This window comes from Furipterus horrens, unplaced genomic scaffold (assembly GCF_987537825.1).
Source record: "Furipterus horrens unplaced genomic scaffold, mFurHor1.1.pri manual_scaffold_7, whole genome shotgun sequence".
NCBI classification, from domain to species: domain Eukaryota; kingdom Metazoa; phylum Chordata; class Mammalia; order Chiroptera; family Furipteridae; genus Furipterus; species Furipterus horrens.
The window spans coordinates 65,297,169-65,321,346 of NW_028327177.1; the positions used below are offsets into that span (position 1 = coordinate 65,297,169).

Consider the following 24,178-nt stretch of genomic DNA (forward strand, 5'->3'; position numbering starts at 1 on the left):
AACACAAGGAGGCTGCCAAATTGAGGAGGCAAAGATATATGGTCCAAATGAAAGAACAGAACAAAACCCCAGAAAGAGAACTAAATGAAATGGAGATAGCCAACTGATCAGATTCAGAGTTCCAAACACTGGTGATAAGGATGCACGGAGAAATGATTGAGTACAGCCACAAAATAAAGGAAGAGAAGGTTATACAAAGTAAAATAAAGAAAAATATACAGGGAACCAACAGTGATGGGAAGGAGTCTGGGATTTAAATCAACAATTTGGAACAAAAGGAAGAGATAAACATTCACCCGGGACAGAAAGAAGAAACAAGAGTGCAAAAAAAATGAGGAAAGGATTAGGAACCTCTGGGACAACTTTAAACATACCAACATCTGAATCACAGGGGTGCCAGAAGGAGAAGAGGAAGACTAAGCAATCAAAAACTTATTTGAAAAATAATGAAAGAAAAGTTCCCTAATTTGGTGAAGGAAATAGACATACAAGTCCAGGAAGCACAGAGGCCCAAACAAGTTGGACCCAAAGAGGACCACACCAAGACACATCATAATTAAAATGCCAAAGGTTAAAAATAAAGAGAGAGTCTTAAAAGCATCAAGAGAAAAGCAGAGTTACGTACAAAGGAGTTCCCATAAGACCATCAGATGATTTCTCAAAGAAACTTTACAGGCAAGAAGGGACTGGCAAGATGTATTCAAAGTGATGAAAAGCAAGGACCTACACAACCTAGATTACTCTATCCAGCAAAGGTATCATTTGGAATGGAAGGGCAGATAAAGTGCTTCCCAGACAAGGTAAAGCTAAAGAAGTTCATCATTACTAAGCCATTATTACATGAAATGTTAAAGAAACTTATTTAATAAAAAGAAGATCAAAACTATGAACATTAAAATGACAACAAACTCATAACTATCAACAACTGAATCTAAAAAACAAACAAACAAAAAAAAAAAACTAAGCAAACAACCAGAACAGGAACAGAATCGTAGTTATGGGTTTCATTTGAAGGGTTATCAGCTGGGAGGGTAAGGGGGAAAAAGGGGGAAATGTGCAGGGGTCAAGAAGCATAATTGGTAGGAACAAAATAGACAGGGGGATGTTTAGTATAGTATGGGAAAGGGTGAAGCCTTATAATACATGACCATGGACATTAACTAAGGGGGGTGGTATATTGCTAGAGGGAAGGGGGGTACCGGGCAGAGGGGGACAAAGGAAAAAAACGGGACAACTGTAACAGCATAATCAATAAAATATCCTTAAAAAAAAGATAAGCAGCAGTTGTTGTAGTCATGATAATCAGTAAACAAGCCACTTGGGCATCTTCTGACATAATGACTCATAACACAGGAAAGATCCACATAGCTCAGCATTCTCTCTATCCTAGAACAGTGGGAACTGATTCTGGGAGGAATTTGCTAATTATTTTCCTGCTTGATGCTGGATCCATATTTGAAGAATGGAAATTAATAAAAATCATCCTTCTTAGTTTATAATATAAGAACTCCAGATGTTATCAGCCCTTCCTCGGACCCTAAAGAAGCTGCCTAAAGCTGCATTGTCACAGGTATTTCTGCCATCATCATATGACACCTGGACCACAGCTAACCTCCTGGTGACCTACAAACCCTTTGGACTGAATAAAGAAAAGAGTTAAGGTAATTGAGATTCTTGTCCAGAGATGTTGTAATTAGAGTTCTCAGCCTCCGTCAGTTAGTGGTAGATACTTGAGCTTACATGTGGAAGAAAACATTTTTTGGGAACAGGTGCCAGCTTCAAGAATGCAGAGGAGCCCAAAACAAGTGAAAAATATCCTGAGGTTTATATGAAACACACATGAAAAAAAAAAAAAAGAAAAAGAAAAAGAAATTTCCTTTGGTAATAAAGACAAAGTTAATTAGCACTTCCTCTTAAATATATCAAAATACTTGATTGAATAGGCTACTGAATTATAATGCTATTAATAACACCAAAATTGATGTTTAAGACACAAACCAAGTGGAATAAGAAGACTTTTAAAGTTTCTCTCAAAATATTAAAGCATAAGTCAGTACTTACCACATATGTGTAGAAACTAAGCAAACAGGAGAGGGATGGATATGAACAGACCATCTAAGAGAAAAGCTGGCTGTCCCCAGACGGCCTCCCAGGATAATGCTCATTACCACATCCCAAGCCTGGTCCCCAACCTTGCTGCACCTAATTCTCATGGCATCAAAAAGAGATTTCTCCTCTCCTCACACATCCACCCAAGGCTGAAGACAGATATCTAAATTCCAAGTGTAATTTATTGATTGAAAACATAAAATAAAAACTGTTGCTGAGTCTAACAATTCAATTCAGCAAAACATCCACAATTCCTTCAGAAAGTGAAATCACTGCCACATGTCTGCTGGTTAAGCGTGGACCCCGAACAAAGAGGAGTTAACGGGATTAACCAACCATTTCAAAGGTGTCCTGCATCCTGAAGAGGCCTTGCTCTGGGAGTGAAACACTAAGTCTATCCTAGCTCTCTCTCCTTAGACCGTCCTCAGGGGCACGTGACCAGTAATTGCCTCTGTGACTCACTGATTTTAAAAATGTGGTTTTCTTAATATATGTTTCCCATTATACATGTTTTCACATATTTTATTATATATAAACACACTAAGTCAGATTACAATCAGGACTTCTTGGCCTATAAATTATTTTTTAATGACTCTACCTAATTTTTAATTTGTAAGAATTATAAAATTTAGCTTTCAGAAGATAATCTTATTTCTCTCAAGTTTTAATCAAGAGCCTTACTTTAACTTCCATGTATTGATATGCAAGATATAGTTCATTAAAAACAGGACTGAAAACGGTAGAGAATATAATCTCTACCACTTTTTAAAAAATGAAAGAACTGACTGTATAAGGAGTTGGAGAAGAACAACAACACTCAATGTTCTTCTGGAGAACCAGTAAGATGACACATGCGGCTCCATTGTGTATGCATTTGCTCAGTCTTTTAAAGGTAGAGCAAAAGAACAGTGATCATACTAATGAAACATCATTTCTCAACAGCACCTACAGATTTTTATATTTGTGTTCATACCACATCTAACATTGTTTTATAACCAGGTATTAACAGGGCTCTCCCATTCCCAACTCTTTGCCAGTCCCCACTTCCTTCCCCAACTCCATCCACTCCAACATGTTAAGGTCTTTCCAAACAAGAACCACATCTGATTATCCTTTGGACTTGCCACCAGTAGCCACTCTGATGTTAGCAGGATGGACGATGGGACTGAATACATATTCGCAAAACTCACATAACTTCAGATAAACTGTCTTAATAGTTGCCTGGAACACTTAGACCTTTTTAAGTAAACACCAAAGATACAGAATCACCTCCCGTCACTGATTTCTTGCTTTTTTTAAAGCACAATTTTAGCTTTAAATGGTTCAATATATACAGTTGATTTATCCCTATGATCTACTCTGACCTCCAGGGCTGAATGTGCCTAGGACAGAAGGGCCTCAGCAATAAGTACCTGTTTGCTTAAGAAGACAAATAGCTAGATAGGGAATGACTGAGAAGACAACTCACATGAACAGAATAGAGATGGTGACTACTCATCATTTTTTTGGCTGCACTCTGAAGACCTTCCCCCACCTCATTTCCTCTGACCACAGATTAGATACATGGTCTGTGTGGGTGGAAGAGGAGAGGTCTGTATCGCAAAGATTCCTCTTATAAGCTATGGTTTGGGCTGACATCTTTTTGATTAGCCTTCTTTTTTGGCCTAATAGTGTTTTTTTCCTTTTTACAACCATGGAATTTTCTTGTGTGCACAGTTAAAAATATAACTATGGTATAAAAATAATAAATAGTAAAATCTATAAACTAATAAGACAGGTACTAAAAAGTAATAGTATATTTTATAGTATATTTATAATAGTATATTTAACCTTATATATATTTTACCATATACATAAAAATATTCAGGGTAAGCTGTATAAGATGGAAGATTATCAGTGTGAACCAGTCTATTGGGAATGCATAATGGGACCCTGGTGAAGGACCCATCCATACAAGAGCACCAAAGAAACGACAGCATCAAACACAAACAAAGTCAGACATTAAAAGGAAGGAATTCTGCATGCCATGGTAGAGATGCTTCTTTAAGAAAAAAAAAAAAGTAAAAATGAAATGTCAAAATTATTTTCACAGCCCTTAAACCACAGTATCATTCTTTTTAAAATGTATCCAGTACCCATGGTATACAAGAAACCCTCCCTTGAAAAAACAAAAACAGAAAACAGGAATAGCATTAGAGCAAAAAATATTCCAAATGCAAGAAAATTATGGAGTGGACAAACATGACCATCCAGCTGTGGCATCACAACCTAAGGAAGCACACTAGTGTCAAACAACTGCTGAGCCTCAGAGATGGCTCAGACTCCTTACCTAAAGGAGTGTGAAAAGACTTGCAATCTGCAAGAAGCCAGAATAAGCATTAAAAAAGAAAGGAAGTTCAGGTAAACCTAAACCAATTAAATCACCCACTTTTTAAAAGTTGCATAAGGTTTTAACTGGATTATGAAATGCTACAATATTGAGTCAGCACAAAAGGAAATGAGAGCACGTGAAAGGTGTGTATGTCACCATCAACAAGGTTCAAGAATGCTGTGTTCATTGCGTTATTCTTACAACGACTATAGAACAAATATCAAGAGCAGCAGAGGTAGATTTAAAGGCGGGAACACTGGGCACGCGCCCTGGACCCCGACTTCTGAAGGGCCCCGCAAGTTTACAACTTGTAAGTAATTAAAATTGCACGTATGAAACCAAACTTGATGTACTTGATGTCATTAGAAAAAGGTGTAAAGTTGGGGTTTTAAGGGGCCCTTCAGAAGTCGGGGCCGAGGGTGCACCCGCCATTAAATGCATCTCTGATTTGGTGTTTTGGTCACAAAGTCTAATACACAGATTGCCAAACTCGTTCAGTCAACAAAATTCTGGTTGTAAAATCTACTGTCCCTGCAAATGAAAAACACAAAGTCATGCAATCTAAGGGTTTTGTTTTTAAAACACAAATCTTTCATGCCAACAGAAGCACAGCCAATTGAAACCATGTCTGTCCTTTCCAGCACTATTCTAATCCATATGGTAGGGGCGCACAAAAACACTGGGAAGTGAGATTATCACAATGACTAGGAAAATTCTGCAGACTCATCTAAAATATATAGAAATGCAAAATAAAAAGCAACATTGCAAAATCAAGATTTAGGCGTAAGATGGAACAGACATGGCTTACAAATGACTGCAAATCATGCACAAGTGTGTATGGTATAGTGACAGCGTGGTGTAAAAACACCACAGAGAAGAGAGAGCAGGTCTCAGGCCGTGCATGCGCTTTGGTGCTCCTAGACTCTGCACCAGTGAGACACCAGGCTCAGCTCACAACCACAACTTGCAACCACAAGGGGCATACTTACCCTATATGATCAGGAAGGACTCAAAGGACAAAAATTCACAACCAGAATTGTTCAAGAATCTTAAATGAATTCATAAGGTGATCATTTTGAATGCTATGCCTCAAAGTTAGATGGCCAGGCCTTAAGGAACTGAGGCAATATTTCAGGCTGAAGGCATTCCCACCTACCCTGGAATGGAATTCAGTGTCACCCAGAATCAGAGTCAGGACACTAAGTCCTATTTGTCATTTGCCTCAGCCACCTAATGAGCAAGAAAAAACAGGACATACTTCACGTCTTCCAGCTTTTTGGTGATGACAGATCCCATAGAGGCAAAAGCAGCTGAAGCCTTCTGTCCAGCTTGAGACAAGGTTTCAGATGTCCTTTTGTATCTACAACAAATTATAAAAGAACAAAGCAAAGTAAGCTAAACCCTTTTTGTCTAGAACATCTAAAATCCTTCACAAACACCAGGTCGGCAGCATCACAGCATCTAAATCCTTAACCATCACTTTGGGCACAACCTTCTGCGCAGTTGGAAAGATAGAGGCCTGTGCAGGGCCAAGATGGTTAGGGTTAGGGCTAAAAACAGTTCTGGAGCAAGAATGAAAATAAACCAGAGGCTGAAAGAAATGACACCTCTTATCCTTGCCTTTGTCAGTTAAGCCAAACAAAACAAAAATGAAATCAAATTCTTCACATGCCTTTTACAAGTTTATCTCCTAAAAAGGGGCTAGAAAATTATCCAAATGAATTGAAAGAGCACAAAGAATTTTCTTAATGTTGCATGTCTCTAGAGCTACCAAATAACGGCTTGTGGACTAGACACCCAAAAGAGGATGTAAAGGTACAGTATTTAAAATAGCTGTAACACTTGAGTGTGATATTTGCTGGGACACAAAGGTATGATTTACCACCTCCCTCTTCTTATCTCCCCAGCAATTAGCAAAGGGGAAACAAAAACAAAAAAGAAGGATATGATACCTACAGCAAAAGGGTCAAGAGCCCACATTATAAAAAAGAATTACCCTTTAATAATCAATATTAAAAACAAACAGCAGTTTATGGTGATACAGTTGCAGAACTGTTTCCTGCATGTTTTCCCACCACCTCCCTGTATGGGTAGAAAGCTACTAGACCTGTGCTCCTCTTTGCACCGGGAAACAAAATGCATCATGATGATGCCATATCAAAAGATGCAGAATTGTCCTCATTGCCTTTCTATTCCTATTCCCAGACAAAAGGAGCAAAAATGTCCTTTACATTCTCTAGAAGAGTGTGTGATCAGGGGAACATACGCTGGTGTTGCAGTCACATCCTGCCACCCTTTGGCAATGTTCTGTTTTAGTTCCTGTAGTGAATTGATTCCAAGTTTCCGCTTGATCTCTGCTAGATGCTTCTCTTTTGCTGTCAACACCTGAGACAGAGTTTGGATTTCTTCTTCCACCTGTGAGGAAGAGGTTGGAGTAAGAATGCAGCAAGGTCATTTGATGAGATTAATAGTGTAAAACTGTACTCAAAATTCTTGTCATTTTGAAACATCTTTTTAATTCATTTATCTGTCTCTTTAAAAATAACATAGAATATGTCATTAAGTAAACAGTTATGTGCTCATCTCTCCTGTATGGCTTCTCTTGTCTCTTCTACATATTTCCATGTTGATTTGTCCTCAGTCCCTCTCCCCTGTCCCTATACTTCAGCTATCCCATGGAGGCTTAGGACTAGAACCTCTCCAAATTATTCTAGCACCCTCTCTCTTGACCTCCGGTCCACATTTCTTGCTGGACATTTCTAGTTGAATGCCCATAAAAACTCATATTTGCATACTAAATCAAACTAATCTCTATCTCCTACCAAAACATGCACAAAACCCAACCTCTTTGCATATTTCAGATGAGTTTATACAGGGAATGTCAGTCCTAGCATGTGCCAAAGTCATAAATAAATCAAACTGTCTCCCCCAGAGGTTCCTGCAGAAGCCCTTGTAGACCACCTGATGCTGACTGACCAGCCTTAGCTGGGTGGTTAGAAGTGGACAGCCACCCCAACGAGTGATGTGTACTGTGTGTGAAAAGAGATGCTTGATTCATTAGTCTCTTTCATTCAAGCACTTACCTTGAGACACTGAAATAACATTGGAGGAGAGCTGGAAAGACTCAGATAAAGAAGCCCTGCATATAGGCAGGACACAGTGAGATTATGACATGTTGTGGAAAGCTTAAATGTACTTGAGGAAGGCCAAATTCTAAGCAGAAGCTCTGAAATAAAGAAAAAGACTTACAGTCCTGGCCAGGTGGCTCAATTAGTTGGAGCATCATCCCATGCTCCAAAATGTTGCAGTTTGATCACCAGTCAGGGCACATACCTAGGTTGCAGGTTCTATCATATCATCAAGTGAGGATTTAAAACAAAAACAAAAAAAGACTTACAAAGTAAAGGTTTAGCCAGGAAAACAGAAGAAAAGGGCAGATGCACAGAGAAAAACAGACACAATGTGCAAAAGACATTCTGTACCAGGAAGTTGAAAACTGGATCCATAAAGTATATTCGTTAATATTCAAGACTACAGAAAAATGCTTCTCTTGGCTGGTAGCAGAGCCATATTCTCAGCCTTGACCTGCATAACACAATTGCAAAGACAACATGGCCTTTAAAAACAACATAGAGTGTTAACTCAACTGTTTCACTGTTAATTAAATCTTTAGAGAAGATAAAGTAAGAAAAACAGTACTCAGCAAAAGGAGAGAAGGATAAATCAAATGTAATGTGGCTGCCAAATAAATAAATAAAGAATAATATAACTCTTAGGTGACATTAATCTGAATGCAGGTCCAGAACCAAGATAATTTTCTGTCAGAAAAAACCTTACATGTTATATCAGCTTTGGAAATCATGTTTTAAGAAGTACATTGGCAAAGTGGAATATGAAAAGTGAAAGGCAACAATCTGAATGAATGAATAAGTGAAGTTAAAAATTGAGAAGATTGAATGATTTACACTAAGTCATCAAACTAATAATACAAGAATTAGAATTTCAACACAGGTTTTCTGATTCCATCTTAGTTCACTGTCTGTTTCTCATTGCTCACTGTTAGTTTTCTAAAACCTCTTTCTTTAACCCAAACTCTAAATCTTCAGTTACATTGAAAGATGTAAGTGTTCAACCCTTTGATGTTCTATAAAGTATTAACTTCCCCTAGTGAAAACTGGAAAGAAAAATGATTACTGTAAATCTTTCTGAACACATGGCCCAGTGTATTCCCATCTTTGTTGCTTAGATTGTGCTGCTAACATACCTAGCTCAGCACACCAAAGCTACAATTTCTTTTTTTTTTAAAGTATATTTTATTGATTATGTTGTTACAGTAGTTCCAATCTTTTTCCCCTTTCCTCCCCTCTGCCCAGTCCTTCCCTCCAGCAATCCCACCCCACCCTAGTTCATGTCCATGGGTCGTGCATATAAGTTCTTTGGCTTCACCCTTTCCTATATTATTCTTAACGTCCCCCTGTCTGTTTTGTACCAATCGATTATGCTTCTCAATCCCTGCACCATATTCCCATTTCTCCCCCTCTCCCCTCCAAGCTGATAACCCTCCAAATGATCCCCATACCTACGATTCTGTTCCTATTCTGGTTTGCTTAGTTAGATTTTCTTTTTATTTTTTAGATTCAGTTGTTGACAGTTGTAAGTTTGTTGTCATTTTAGTGTCTGTAGTTTTGATCTTCTTTTTCTTAAGTAAGTCCCTTTGACATTTCATATAATAATAGCTTGGTGATGATGAACTCCTTTAGCTTTACCTTATCTGGAAAGCACTTCATCTGCCCTTCCATTCCACATGATAGCCTTGCTGGATAGAGTAGTCCTGGTTGCAGGTTGCCTTACATCACATTGAATATTGCTTGCCAGTCCTTTCCTGCCTGCAAAGTGTCCTCTGAGAAATCAGCTGATAGTCCTATAGGCACCCTCCTGTAGGCAACTCTCTGCCTCGCTCTTGCTGCTCCCAGGACTCTGTCTTTATCTTTCACCTTTGGCATCTCAATCATGATGCATCCTGGTGTGGTATCATCTGGGTCCAGCTCGCCCAGGACCCTCCGTGCTTCCCAGACCTGTATATCCATCTCCTTTGTAAAATTTGGGAAGTTTTCCTCATTTTTTTCAATTCTTGCTTCCGCATTCTAAACTGGTTGACTGTTTTTTTCCTCCTTATGTTCCAAATCATTGATTTGAACCCCGGTTTCCTTCCCTTCACCATTGGTTTTCTGTGGATTTTCCTTCTTTTCACTTAGCATAGCCTTCACTTCTTCTCTTATGCATTTGCCATACTCAAGCATATCTGTCAAGCCTGTGAGCATCTTTATCACCAGTGTTTTGAATTCTGCATCTGTTAGGTTGGCTATCTCCTGGTCGCTTAGCTCTCCCACTGGAACCTTGATCCGTTCCCCCTTTTGGGCCATACTTCTCTGTCTCCTCATTCTGAGAGGCTCCTGTGTTTGTTTGCCTCCACGTCCCAGGTAGAGCTGTCACTCCTGTTATGTTTTAAGGGGCGGAGTCTTAGGGATTCGTCAGTATAGGGAGACCTGTTTCACCACGTTGTGGTGCTGTATGTGGGGGAGGGGTCCGAGAGGGAACAATGCTGCCTGCCCAGCACTTGCCCCTTTTCCAGGCACCTCTCCCACTTCCACATCAGACTGGCGCCCCTCTAGCTGTTGCCCTGGCCATCGTTCCCAGAGTGGGTGGGTCTGTGGACGTTCTAGATCCATGGGGGCCCTTTAAACAAGTGGACTCTGCTGAGAGACTGGCAGTTTCTGCCTCTACCCCAACCCCCACTGGCCTGCAGTCAGAAGCAATGAGGCTTGATTTTCCCTGGTGCTGGGACTATGAGCTGCGGTGTCCGGTGAGGAGCTGGGAACGCTCCCCAGATGTCCCTCCTGACTTTAAAATGTGTGACTGCGCTTTCTGTCAGCCTGCCGCTGCCACCGCTGCTGCTGCCACCACACTGCATCCTCTCTGCCCTGGCTCCACCCCTCCTACCTGTCTGTATTCCTTCTTAGTTGTGGAGGGAGATGCAGCGTGTCTGTCTACACCTCCATCTTGGAAGGAAGTGACTACAATTTCTTAATTCAAAAAATATGTATTCAACTTATTATAGTCAGTAAATGGTATATTAATAGATTATGTATTTAAAATATATGTATATAGAATGACATTAAGAGACTAAAGGAAAGCATGATTAGGAATCTCTGCTATAAATAAATAATGAGTGAAAAAGTTACTACAAAGCTATGGTAATCAAGATTGTACCCATGGCATAAGAATAGACATATACAATAAATGAATGGAACAGAGTTGAGAATCCATAAATAAACCTATACATTCATGGTCAATTGGTTTTCAACAAGGTACAAAGACAATTCAGTGGGAATCATTTTTTCCACGAAGCTGTGGAGACAACTGGATTTCCATGCAAAAGAATAAAGTTGGAACCCTAAGTCATACCGTGTATAAAATTATCTCAAAATGAATTCAAAATCTAAATGTTAGAGCTAAGTATAAAACTCTTAGAAGAAAACAGAGGGGGGAATCTTCATAGCCCTGGTTATGATACCCAAAGCACAAACAACCGAAGAAAAACTACATAAATTAACATCATCAAATTTAAAACTGCTATATGTCAAAGGACATAGTATGAAGTAAAAAGATGACTGACAGAACAAGGAAAATATTTGCAAATTATATCTCTGATCAGGGTCTAGTATCCAAAATATATAATAAACTCTCACAACTCAATGAGAAGACAAGTAATCCAATTAAAAAATGGACAAAGGCTTTAAAGACAATAGTCCTCCCTTATCCAGTTTCACTTTCCATGGCTTCATGGTTACCCATGGTAAACTACAACTCTGGAAAAGAAAAACTCCAGAAATGAACAATAAGTTTTAAATTGCGTGCCATTCTGAATAGCAAAATGAAATCCCATGACACCCTACTCCATCCCGCCCAGGACATGACTCATCCCTTTGTCCAGTTTCTCTGTGCTGTAGAAGCTCCCCACTGAGTTGCCACCTGGGTTATCAGATCGACTGCCACAGTATGACAGGGCTTGTGTTCAAGTCACCCTTACTTTTACTCCATAATGGCTCCAAAGCACAAGAGCAGTGATGCTGGCAATTTGGACATGCCAAAGAGAAGCCGTAATGTGCTTCCTTTAAGTGAAACATTGAGTGCAGTACAGTAAGATACTCTAAGGAAGGCAAGAGACCAAACTCACACAACTTTTACTACAGCATATTGTTATAACTGTTCTAATTTATTATCAGTTATTATTGCCGATCTCATATTGTGCCTTTTATAAATTAAACTATCATTAGTACGTGTGTATAAGAAAAAGCATAGGATATGTAGGGTTTGCTACCATCCATGGTTTCAGGCATCCACTGGACATATTGGAACATATCCCCTGTGGATAAAGGGGGACTACTGTAGATATTTTACCGAAGTAGTTATACAAATGGCCAATAATTATATGAAAAGATGCTCTGTTGCAGGAACTCAGATCTCTGGGTAGGGGCATGTTTACATGCTCCTCGGTCCAGGTGTTCTGTGGCTCAGGAGATAAGCTGGCCTTGTCTCCGCTTGAAGCTCTAGGCTGCACAGGCCACTGAGTCACGGAATCCTGAGAACAAAGAGGTCTGTTAAGTACTCCATCTCCCTCCTTGTAAATAAACTCTTAATTGGAGCTGGCCTTGAGGATTAGCCAGTCTGTTTTGTATCCTTGATAGGTACTATCTAAGTCATGAGTTACCCTGGTTGTGTTTTACACATTAATGATACATTGTAAGAATTCTTTCACTATTGGCTGTAGAGCTCTCACCCCCTGTTCTATTTTTGTAACTTTTGAAATCCTAATAAAAGGACTTGGGGTCTCATGCTCGCTGCAGACTTGCCTGAGCGTGCAGTGGCCCCTCAATCGTCTCCATTCTGCTTGCTGGAATTATTCGTGTGTCCGGGATCACAATTAAATCAATAATGCTCAATACCATTCATTAGTAATTTTGAAAATTAATGATATTCTGCTTCACCCCATTAGGAAGGCTTTAATGAAAAAAAAACAAACAAAAATTTTTCATGAGAGTGTAGAGAAATTGGAGCCCTCATACATGGCTGGTGGGAATGTATAATAAAATGGTGCAGTTTGGCAGCAAAAGCAGCTTGGTAATTCCTCAGAAATTTAAACATGGAGTTACCATATGACCCAGCAATAACCTAAATGTCCATCAACTGATAAATGTGCAAACAAAACATAGTATGTATCTATACGATGGAAAGTATTCAGCCACAAAATGGAATGAAGCAGTGATATGTACTACAACATGGATAAATCTTAAAAACATTATATAAAGTGAAAGAAGCAAGTCACGAAAGACCACATGTTGTTTGATTCCATTTATATGAAATGCCCATAACAGGTAAACCTGGAAGTAGATCAGTGGTTGCTAAGGGCTGGGGAGAGGAAGGATCAAGAGTGACTCCAATGGGAACACGGTTTTTGGGGTGATGGAAATATTTATTAGTGGTGATAGTTGTACAACTTTGTGAATATGTATAAACCACTGAGTTGTAAATTTTAAAACAATGAATTTGATGGTATATAAATTATATCTCAAAAAGGAGTAAAAATATGAGTGGGAGAGTTTTTTTATATTCATTTTATTTAAGTTTCTCCAACTATTTCAAGCAGTTGACTCTGATGTAAAACCTTTCCAAAGTCAAATCAGTTATTTATTTTAAATGTAAATAATTTTTATTGTATCTAATTATTATCATCATATAATATTATTGTTATAACCATGAGGAAAGTAATAGTATATCTGCCATATCTCATGAAGTTTTATAAAAATTAGGATATGCTTCTGAAAAAGCGTGAATATTATAGAAATAAAAGGGTAGGTAACCTCACAAGCATCAGGTCGTAAAGACCTGATACAAAAACTCAGTGCTGCAGCGCATCACCTGTGTGACCTTAACCTTCATAATCATGGATTAGGCAATGCTTTCTTACATTTGACACTTGAAACACAGTCATCAACGAACTCCATCTAGCAAGCAGCATGTAGGTATTAAGTGCTATAACTATTTTTAAAATATAATAAAATAATACTGAGAGCTGGCAAGGTTTTGGAAAATTGCCCTCATGTGCTATGAGAAATCTCTGGATGCATTTTGGCCTTGTGTCCATGAGAATGTCTGTGTGTCTTTAAAAACTATTAGGGATTTTTCTCCTAAAGAATTAATTAAAGAAGCATATGAAGAACTATATGCAAGTATTTCCATCAAAATATTGTTCATAATAGCAAAAATGGAAATAATCCAAGGGTTTATAAATAATATGTCTATTAATTAAAAATGAGCTTGCAGCAATTAAAAATGGACTATGCAACATTTAAAATGAGGTTTTTAGATTACTTATTGGCATAATAATGTTTTGAAATTTAGTATCAACTGAGGAAAAGTTATAGATGTATATTCGAATGCCTTCTTAAAATATAATTATTTATAGCACTACATACATAAAGTCTATAAATGTATGTTTTTAACCAATGTTACCCCCAATAAATATAATATAAAAATAAAATAAAGTGAGAATATATCTGAAAAAAAAAACCATAGTATTATTTAAAAAAAGAAAAAGTCTGGAAACAGATTATCTAAAACTCACACTGTAGGTATTTTCAATTTTATTTAGTATTTTTTATGTTTACACCATAAACATATGTAATGTATAGAAAACATATTTTTGTTTATTCTCTTAGGCATGTACTAAACACTCAGCATTTTAAATTCTCACATTCCTTGTAGGGTTATCACCAATCTGCCTCATACATCCTACCTCCTTATTTATAAAACCTATGTAAGGAAGTGGAGAGAACAGACCTTCTGGTCAATAAGGAAACTGAGCGCTGGAACAACACCATGACCTGAATGGATCTGACATACAGACAGAAAATGTCACCCCAAAGAGTAGAATATGCATACTTCTCAAATACACATAGAACATTCTCCAGGATAGAGCACATCAGGGAAAAAAGTCAAGGCTCAATAGATTTAAAATCATATGAAGTATCTTTTTCAACCACAATGGAATGAAATAAAAAATTTTTAAAAAGGAAAATTGGAAAATTCAAAATATATAAAAGTTAAACAACACAGTCTTAAAGTTAAACAACACAGTCTTAAACCATCAGTGAGTTAAAGAAGAAATCACAAAGGAAATTAGAAAATACTTTGAGACAAATGAGGACAAAACCACAACACACTGAGACTTACAGGATGCAGTGAAAGTGATGCTCAGAAGGAAATTCTTAAGAAACAGAAAGATCTCAAATCAATAACCTAATATTATACCTTAAGAAGCCAGAAAAAGAAAAGCAAACTACATAAATCCAAAGCTAAGAAAAAGAAGGAAATAATTAAGATTAGAGTGAAGATAAGTAAAATAAAGAACAGAAAAACAATAGAGAAAAATCAAGGAAACCAAAAACTGCTTCTTTAAAAAGATCAACAAAACTGACAAGCCTTTAGCTAGATCAGCAATTTTCAACCAGTGTGCCACAAGCATTTTTAAAACATGCAATACCTGACAATTTAGTCAAGAGCACTGACCTCTTTTTTTCCTTAGATTGTCAAATAAAAAATGACAACAGCCAACACAACATTAGCTGTCCAGGGTGAGTGAATTAAAAATTATACCTATTTTTTTGTCAGATGAGCAAAATATATTTTTTAGGTATGTCACAGAATTTAAGTAATTAGGTTATGTGTGCCATGAGATGAAAAAGGTTGATTACCACTGAGCAAGACTGATGGGGAAAAAAAAAAAGCAAAGACACAAATAAGTAAAAACAGAAATAAAGTGGCAACATTACTACCGATCTTATAAAAATAAAAAGGATTATAAGAGAATACTATGAACAACTGTATGCCAAAAATCTAGATAACCTAGATAAAGTGGACAAATTCCTAAAAGCACATAAATAATAAAAACTGACGTTCCAAAGGGGAGTTGGAGAGAGCAGAATAGGGTAAATAAAGGAGGGGTTAAATGGTGATGAAAGGAGACTTGACTTGGGGTGGTGAACATACAACACAATTTAAAGATGATGTATTATAGAATTGTACACCTGAAAATACATAATTTCATTAACCAATGCCACCCCAATAATTCAATTAAAAAAAAAACTGACCCTCCAAAAATATAGAAATTCTGAATAGGCCCATAACATGTAAAGAGATTATATCACTAATCAAAAACCTTCAAAGAAAAGTCCAAGATCAGATGTCTTTACTCGTGAATTTTAGCAAGTATTTAAAAAATTAATGCCAATTAATTTGTCCACAGAATAGAAGAGCGTAAAACACTCCCTAACTCATTCTAAAAGGCCAGTTATTAGCCTGATTCAAAAATTAGACAAAGATATCACAAGAAAAGATACTGCAGGCCAATTTCTCTGATGAATATAGATATAAAAACACCCAACAAAATACAAACCAAATCCAAGTGATAATAAAAACATTATAGAGGCATATTTCAGAGATACTGTGGGCTCAGTTCCAGACCACCACAATAAAGTTAGTCTTGACATAAAGTGAGTTCTAATTTTTTTTTTTTTTACCAATGGAGAGTCTTACCATCATTTTGTAAAAATAGTAACATCTGTGAAGCACAATTAAGTGACACACAATAAAACAAGGTATGCCTGTCTACCATGACCAAGTAGGATTTATCTTAAGAATGCAAGGATGATTCAACACATGAAAATCAATCAGGAACCTCCAGTCAAGATGGAGGCATAGGTAAACATGCTTCGCCTCCTTACACAACTACAGAAAAAAAATTACAACTAGACCTCAAAACAAATATCACTCAGAACCACCAGAAAAAAATCAAGCTGTATGGAAGTCTGACAACCAAGGATTTAAAGAAGCCACATTCATCCAGACAGGTATGCAGGGTGGAGAAATGGAGACAGACAGAGAGGCACAAAGGTGCACTATGGCATAGAGAGGAGGTGGAAAGGATGGTCCCACATTCACATGTGGTGGATTAAAATCAGGGGGAATTCCTCAGGAGCAAAGGATACCAGCCCTAGGCCAGACCACACAGCGCAGGGTTCCAGCACCAGGAAGTTAAATCCCCATAATTTCTGGATGTAAAAACTAGTTGGGGTTGGGGTAGTGGAACAAACTGCTGGACTTTCAGGAGACTCCTCTTAAAGGACCCATATGGACTTAGAACTTGCACAGACCCACTACCTTGGGATTCAGCTGGAAGAGCATCAGTCACATACAGTGAGAAAGTGAGGTGCCTAGAAACAGGGCAAGTGCCAAGCAAACCTCCAGAAGCCAGGTAGTGGCGCGGTCCCCTCTTTGAGCCTCCCCACACACAGAGCCACAAAGTGGTGAAGTGGGTTGCCCTGCTCTGACAATTAGCTAAGGCTCCATCCCCCACAATTTACAGGTGCTTTTTCTACAATAGGCCACACTACTAAGACAGGAAGTCAAAGCAGCACTACCTAATATACAGAAAAACACACAGGGAGGCTGCCAAATTGAGGAGACAAAGAAATATGGCCCAAATGAAAGAATAGAACAAAACCCCAGAAAAAAAACTAAACAAAACAGAGATAACCAACCTATAAGATGCAGAGTTCAAAACACTGGTTATCAGGAGTCTCAAAGAACTCCTTGAGTACAGCATAAAAAAGACCGAGGCAGAAATGAAGATTACATTAAGTGCAATAAAGAAAAATTTACAGGGAACCAACAGTGGAGGGGATGAGACTGAGAACCAAATCAATGATTTGGAACAAAAGGAAGAAAAAAGCATTTAATCAGAGCAGCAAGGAGAAAAAAGAATTCCAACAAATGAAGATAGTTGAAGGAGACTCTGGGACAACACCAAGCACATCAACATCTGAATCATAGGGATGCCAGAAGAAGAAGAGCAAGAAATTGAAAACTTATTTGAAAAAATAATAAAAGGAAACTTCCCCCTAATTTGGTAAAGGAAATAGACATACAAGTCCAGGAAGCACAGAGAGTCCCAAATGAGCTAGACCCAAACCACACCAAGACATATCATGATTAAAATGCCAAAGTTTCAAGATTAAGAAAGAATCTTAAAAGCAGCAAGAGCAGAACAGAGAGCTACATACAAAGGAGTTCCCATAGGCTGTTAGCTGATTTCTCAAAACAAACTTTGCACGCAAGAAGGGGCTGGCACGAAGTATTCAAAGTGATGAAAAGCAAGGACCCACACAACCTAGATTACTCTATCTAGTCAAGCTGTCATTTAGAATGGAAGGGCAGATAAAGTGCTTCCCAGACAAGATAAAGCTAAAGGAATTCATCATCGCCAAACCATTATTACAGGAAATGTTATTCAAGAAAAAGAAGAAGGTCAAAACTATGAACATTAAAATTGCAATAAACTCACAACTATCAACAACTGCATCTAAAAAACAAACTTAGCAAACAACCAGAACAGGAACAGAATCAAAGGTATGGAGATCATTTGGAGGGTTATCAGCTGGGAGGAGGAATGGGGAGAATAGGGGAAAAGGTGCAGGATTTAGAAGCACAAATTGGTAGGTACAAAATAGACAGAGGGTATTAAGAACAGTATAGAAAATGGAGAACCCAAAGAACTTATATGCACAACCCATGGGCATGAACTAAGGCGGGGGAATTGCTGAAGAGACTGGGCATACTGGGTGGAGGGGTGTAAAGGGGGAAAAATGGGGACAACTGTAATAAAATAATGAATAAAATATATTTTAAAAAATCAATGTAATATACCACGTTAATGGAATAAAAAGAGAAAAAAATAAATGATCATTTTAATTGGTGCAGAAAAGCACTTGACAAAATCCAACACCCTTCACAATAAAAACACTGAACAAATTAGGCATACAAGGAAACATCCTCAGTGTGAACAAGTGCATTTGTGAAAAGTTGAAAGCTAATGTCACACTCAATGGTGAAAGACTAAAAGCTTTCCCCATAAGATGCAGAACAAGACAGGTTTGCCCACTTTCACCACTGTTATTCAACATCATATCGAAGGTTTTAGCCAGAGCAATAGGCAAGAAAAATAAGTAAAAGACATCTAAAGTGAAAAGAAAGAGTAAAATTACCTTTAACACAGATGATATGACTTTTATATAGAGAATATTCTAAATAGTCCACAAAAAGTCTATTAGAGTTAAAAAAAATTTCAGCAAAGCTGTAGGACACAAGATTAACCTGCAAAATGCAGCTGTATTTCTGTATTATAGCAATGAAAAATCTGAAAAGGAAATTAAGAAAATGCCATTTATAATCACATCAGAAAGAATAAAATACTTAGAAATAAATGTAACCACAAGGGTATAAGACTGGTACACTAAAAACTCAAAACACTGGTAAAAGAAATTAAAGAAGACCTAAATAAATGGAAAGACATTCCATGTTCATGGGTTGGAAGATTTAATACTATTCAGAAGGCGATACTCTCTCCTATCAATCTATAGATTTAATAAAAGCGCCATCAAAATTGCAATGTAATTTGGGGGGGGGGTGGAAAAGTAGACTTTAAAACTCATATGGAATTGCAGGGACCCTAAGTAACAATATTGGAAAAAAAAAGGTGAATAACTTACACTTCCAATTTCAAAACTTACAACAAAGCTATAGTAATTAAAACTGTGGTATTCTCAGAAGGATAGACATGTAGGTGAATGTATCAAAATGGAGAATCCAGAAATACATTCTTATATTGATAGTCAATTGATTTTTGACAAGGATGCTAAGGGCATGCATTGAGGAAAGTCTCTTCAACCAATGGTTCAGGGGAAACTAAATATCCACATGCAAAGGAATGAAGTTGGACCTCCACCACAAACCACATACAAAAATTAGCTCAAAATGGATCAAAGGCTTAAATGTAAGAACTAAAAGTCTTAGAAGAAAATACAGATATAAATCTTCATGATCTGAGTTTTGGAAATGAGTTATTAGCTATAATACTAAAAGCACAGTGAATTGAAGAAAAAATAACTTGGGCTTCATCAAAATGCAAAATTTTTGTGCGTTAAGACACTATGAAGAACGTGAAAAGTCTACATATGGAATGCAAGAAAACATCTAAAAAATCATACATTTGCAAATCACATAAAGAGCTCTTTTCTCAACAACAAAAAGACCAAAAAAACAAAAACAAAAACAAAACACAATTTTTGAAAAATTGGGCAAAGGATCTGAATACCTCTTAAAAAGGTACACAAATCGCTATTAAGCACATGAAAAGAGGCTCAATACAAGGGTAGGGCAAAAAAAATAAAATTTATTCATTAAAAATTGTGTATTTAATCTTACACGTTTAAACTTCAGTCCCCTTCAAAATACTCTCCATCTGTTGCAATACCTATTGAGACTTTTTTTCCAACTGCTCAAGACAGTTTTTGAACTCATTGATTTTAATGCTTTTTAGTGCTTCTGCCGTTTTTTGTTTCACCTCTTCCACATCAGTAAAATATTTCCCTTTAAGGACTTTTTCATCTGGGGAAACAAACAAACAAAAAAGTTGTTCAGGGTGAGATTAGTTGAATAGGGATGGTGGCACACAGAGGGCGTGTCATCTTTGGTCAAAAACTGTTGAACAGTCAGCATGGTATAGGCAGGAGAGCTCATAAATCACCCATCATGAAATAAGCAAATGCGCTGAAAGAATCTTAAAAAAAAATTCACTGAAGCCAAACATAGCCTCTCACAACAACGCCAGGTGGTACACTGAAACAGATGGGTTCCTAGAACACTCACCTAGCAGGGGAAGTCTGTACTACAAGGGGCCTACCCTCCAGAAGATAATTCCATTTTGGGGGGTCGCCCCTCGTATCTTTACTCACTAGGAAAATAACAATACAAATCAAAACCACAGTAAGATATCACTCAATATTTATTAGGATGCTTATAACCAAAAAGACAGAAAATAGCAAATGTTGGCAGTAAGGATGTACAGAACTTGCTGGTGGGCATGTAAAATAGTGTCCTTGCTGTGAAAAACAGCTTTGACTGTCCCTCCAAAAGTCACATGAAATTACCATATTGACACAGCATTTCCACTTCTAAGTATATAACTAAAGAAATTGAAAGTAAGTATTTAAAGAAGTCCTTTTCACTCAAATGTTCCTCAGCATCTATGAGTCAAAAGCTGCAAACCACCCAACTGTCCATCAATGGATGAATGGATAAACAAAATATGGTAGATACAGACAATGGAATGTTATTCAGACATAAAAAGCAGTGAAATACCAACACATACTACATGAGAATGAACCTCACAAACATGCTAAATGAAATAAACCCAATAAAAACAGCACATGTAAAATTTTATTTATATGAAATATCCAGAATAGATCAATCCATAGAAACAGATTAGCAGTGTTAGGGATAAAGAAGCAAGCCAGTGACTCTCAAAACTAGTAGGAGATAATTAACAGATGAATCATGGAAAAGGGGCGAGGAAATGACATTCTGCAGCTCCTCATACATATCTCTGGGATCAAAAGGAGGAAGACTGTTGTCACCAAACACAGAGAAATGGGAAGATGTAGCTAGATAACTTGGCAAATAAATTGGAGATAGACCTATAACTAGATTACCCTTAGTTAATCACACCCTGAGTTAAGGAGTTAATCGAGTTAGATTGTGAACCCGGAGTAACCAGTAATGGAGAAACGGGGGAGAAGGAGAGGGGTGGGGGAGCTAATTGCGTTAGAGAGGGGGAGCTAATTGCATTACTATAAAACCAGTTTTCTTTGTCTACTTGGTGAGCATATTCTCCTGGCTGAGGGTGCACCCAACTCTGCAGACTTGTGAATCAATGCCTTGCTTTGCTGCTCAAGTTGTGTCCCGGTTTTTATTGTGAGCATTTCTCACAGCAGGGGTCAGGGGAGGGAAGACTAGGGGACACCTGCTTAATGAATATGGGTCTCTTCTGGGATTGTGGAAATTATTTCAAACTAGATAGAAATGACAGTTGCACAGCATCATGAAATGTGCTAAATGCCACTGAATTGTACACTTTATAATGGTTAATTCTGAGGGGGGGGGGGTAAAAAAAGCTCAAGGGTGCCTATATCCAAAACACAGACAAGAGTAGAACAAAATCATTGCTGCAGACAATAGCAAAGTGTATTAAACATAGGAAGATTCCTAAAAGACATTGACCAGCACTTCTCTCGTCCATTTCCTACTTCTCACTCTACTTCCCAGACTCACTTTACCTATATATACCTTTTCTCAGGTAAAAACAAAGTAGCATCTCTTCTATTTCCTCTTCCCCGTTCTAGGACAAGTGAATGAACAAACATTGCTTTCTCTCCTGTGGAACTACGTACCTATAAAATATTACCACGTGTTTAAGAAAAACAAACAATGTATCTTAAGTGCAAAGCAGGAGATTCCACAAAGAATGCTTCCTTACCTTTGTAAGCTCTCTCCTTAGTTCCTCTTGCTCCTCCTCTGACAAGGTCTCTGTGGCATTGATTGTGGCAGCAACATCTTCTCCAGCCTCGTATACTGGGTCTGTTCTCAGGACACCTTGATGAAGGTTACAAAAAAGTCTGTAAGATATGAAAGCTAAGTACAATTTTTCTTTACACTCCTTCACTGCCCGAGTCAGAATCGAGTCAATGAGATTATATCCAGGCATCATCTGCTGCACTTTCAAACGACCTAGCTCCTTCAGAAAAGACCACAGAAAAGTTGGCAATAATCACTAAAAAGCACCACGTTAGACTTTGCCAAAATACAAATTTAGAAATTACAGCATTTGCTCAGCTTCCATTAATGCCCACAGTCACAATAAAGTCACTGCAAAGCAGAAGAGTAAAGAGACCAAGAATGGGATCTTGGCAAGGCTTCAAATGCTGAACCAGTAAATCAACAGGATTAGTAATTCACAGGAAGTCAGGTGGGAGGGGGGTTAGCTCTAATCCTCTGGTTGTCAGATCCAACAGTGAACAATCTTGGAGAAAAAATGCTGAGCAGACTCAGTGCTAAAGAAGCTTTATTCTATCTATTTCTTTCCATTAGTTAGTGGATGTAAGAAACACCTTTTTACAGCTTTGTATATATATATATATGCACGCACACACATACACACATACATACATACATACGCAGGTGAGGAAAAGTAGGTATATAGTTGTGAGTACATAAAACATAAAACAGTTTATTCTCGTACTATTATTTAATTGTTGTATTGTTTTTCATATGAACAACTGTAAACCTATTTTTGCCCCACCTTATACATATATATATTATCCAGATACCCTTTAAAAATTCTTAATGTGTTTATTTGGAGAGAAGACCAACATCCATGTGAAGGCTTTTCACATTATTTAAGACCAATCCCATGGCGCCCATCCCCTAGAACAGAGCCAGTTTCTGCCCGTCCATCAGGAAGAACTCAGTATTTCCAGTATTTCTAGAGAACACCAGGAAGGCATTGCCTCTGAGCACCTTTGTCCTCTCCTCCTGCCCACAGAACCATGCACAGGGTGAGGGTGAAGCCACTGAGGCCCCTGCACTTTAGGTGTAAAACTTAAGGGGGTGCCCAAAACTCAATATGAATAATTTTAATATTTTAATGCAATCATTTGTAAAAATCAAAGTTAATTCAAAGAATCCCAGATGAACAAAATACCCAAATTTAAATTGACAGGCTCAATGGTGCTAATTTTTTCTTTTGCCACAGGCTCAAAAATAGCTTTGCACAGCATTGTTTCTGATCTTGTCTTTATTTAAAATTTTAGTATATTATTGATCATGGGTTACTTTACATTACTTATAATTGATCACTGAGCTTCTGGGTGCCCCTTAAACTCCACACCCTTATCAAAGGTTCAGCCCGTCCATTTCCATGTCTCAGGTTTGTGTTCTCGTAATCTCCCATGGTAGCAGATTTTTTTTATGTAGGGGACCAAGAGAAGATTTCCTCGTCTTAATGCCACCATGGTTTTCCTCCCACCCCTACACCCCCAACACATCTATTTCTGAGAAACACTAGTTAAGCCACAGCAGCTATGTGGCACCCATCCAAAGCAAGGTGCCAGCAGCACATGACACTTAGCAGCCAGGCAGAGAGGAAGAAGGAATACCATACATTCAACAAGCAGCCAGCACTGTGATCAACCTAAGAGGAGTGGCCAAATCAATGACATAACATCTTGTAAAAGGTACAAAGACACTTGCTACACAGTCTATTGTATATTAACTGCATAATGGTAGTTAGTGATTATAATAACATTAATCGTGAGCATAACAGTATCAAAAACAATGCCTGCCTAAAAAGTGTTAACAGGATTGTTAAAGGCATCAAAGTAATACAAATAAAACAATTTGAAACTACAAACTGGAATGGCAAATAAGCCAGGAGTATGCCCTCTCCTGCAGAGACAACACAGGACATGTGCAATCAGTGGTGGCAAGGTTCAAAGAATAATTGCTTCTATGGGTTTCCTCTGAATAGCTGTGAACAGGCTGACTGAGTAATATGAGTATTTCTATGATAGAAATCAGATCACATCACTCCCCAGCTTAAAATTGTTTTGTTGTCCCCTACGGTTTTCAGGACAAAATCAACCCCATAGGTTAGCACACAGGCCTTACTGGGCTCATCTCCTGCTG

At 37.8% G+C, this 24,178-nt stretch overlaps 1 protein-coding gene across 5 annotated transcripts in view; it reads right to left on the reverse strand.

Annotated features, from left to right (window-relative positions):
• The window catches only part of TPD52 (tumor protein D52), a 115,346-nt gene that overhangs the window by 7,711 nt on the left and 83,457 nt on the right, over nucleotides 1-24,178 (reverse strand). For 2 of the 5 annotated variants that reach the window (XM_090283759.1, XM_090283756.1), the window contains exons 2-5: nucleotides 21,972-22,087; nucleotides 6,747-6,895; nucleotides 5,739-5,840; nucleotides 4,439-4,465 (exon numbers count right to left, since the gene is read on the reverse strand). In XM_090283759.1, coding sequence (XP_090139885.1) covers nucleotides 4,439-4,465; nucleotides 5,739-5,840; nucleotides 6,747-6,895; nucleotides 21,972-22,087 — 394 coding nt within the window. Of the gene's footprint in view, nucleotides 1-4,438; nucleotides 4,466-5,738; nucleotides 5,841-6,746; nucleotides 6,896-10,746; nucleotides 12,123-21,971; nucleotides 22,088-24,178 lie in introns of those variants that run through there. The other 3 variants (XM_090283757.1, XM_090283758.1, XM_090283760.1) reach the window with 2 other exon arrangements.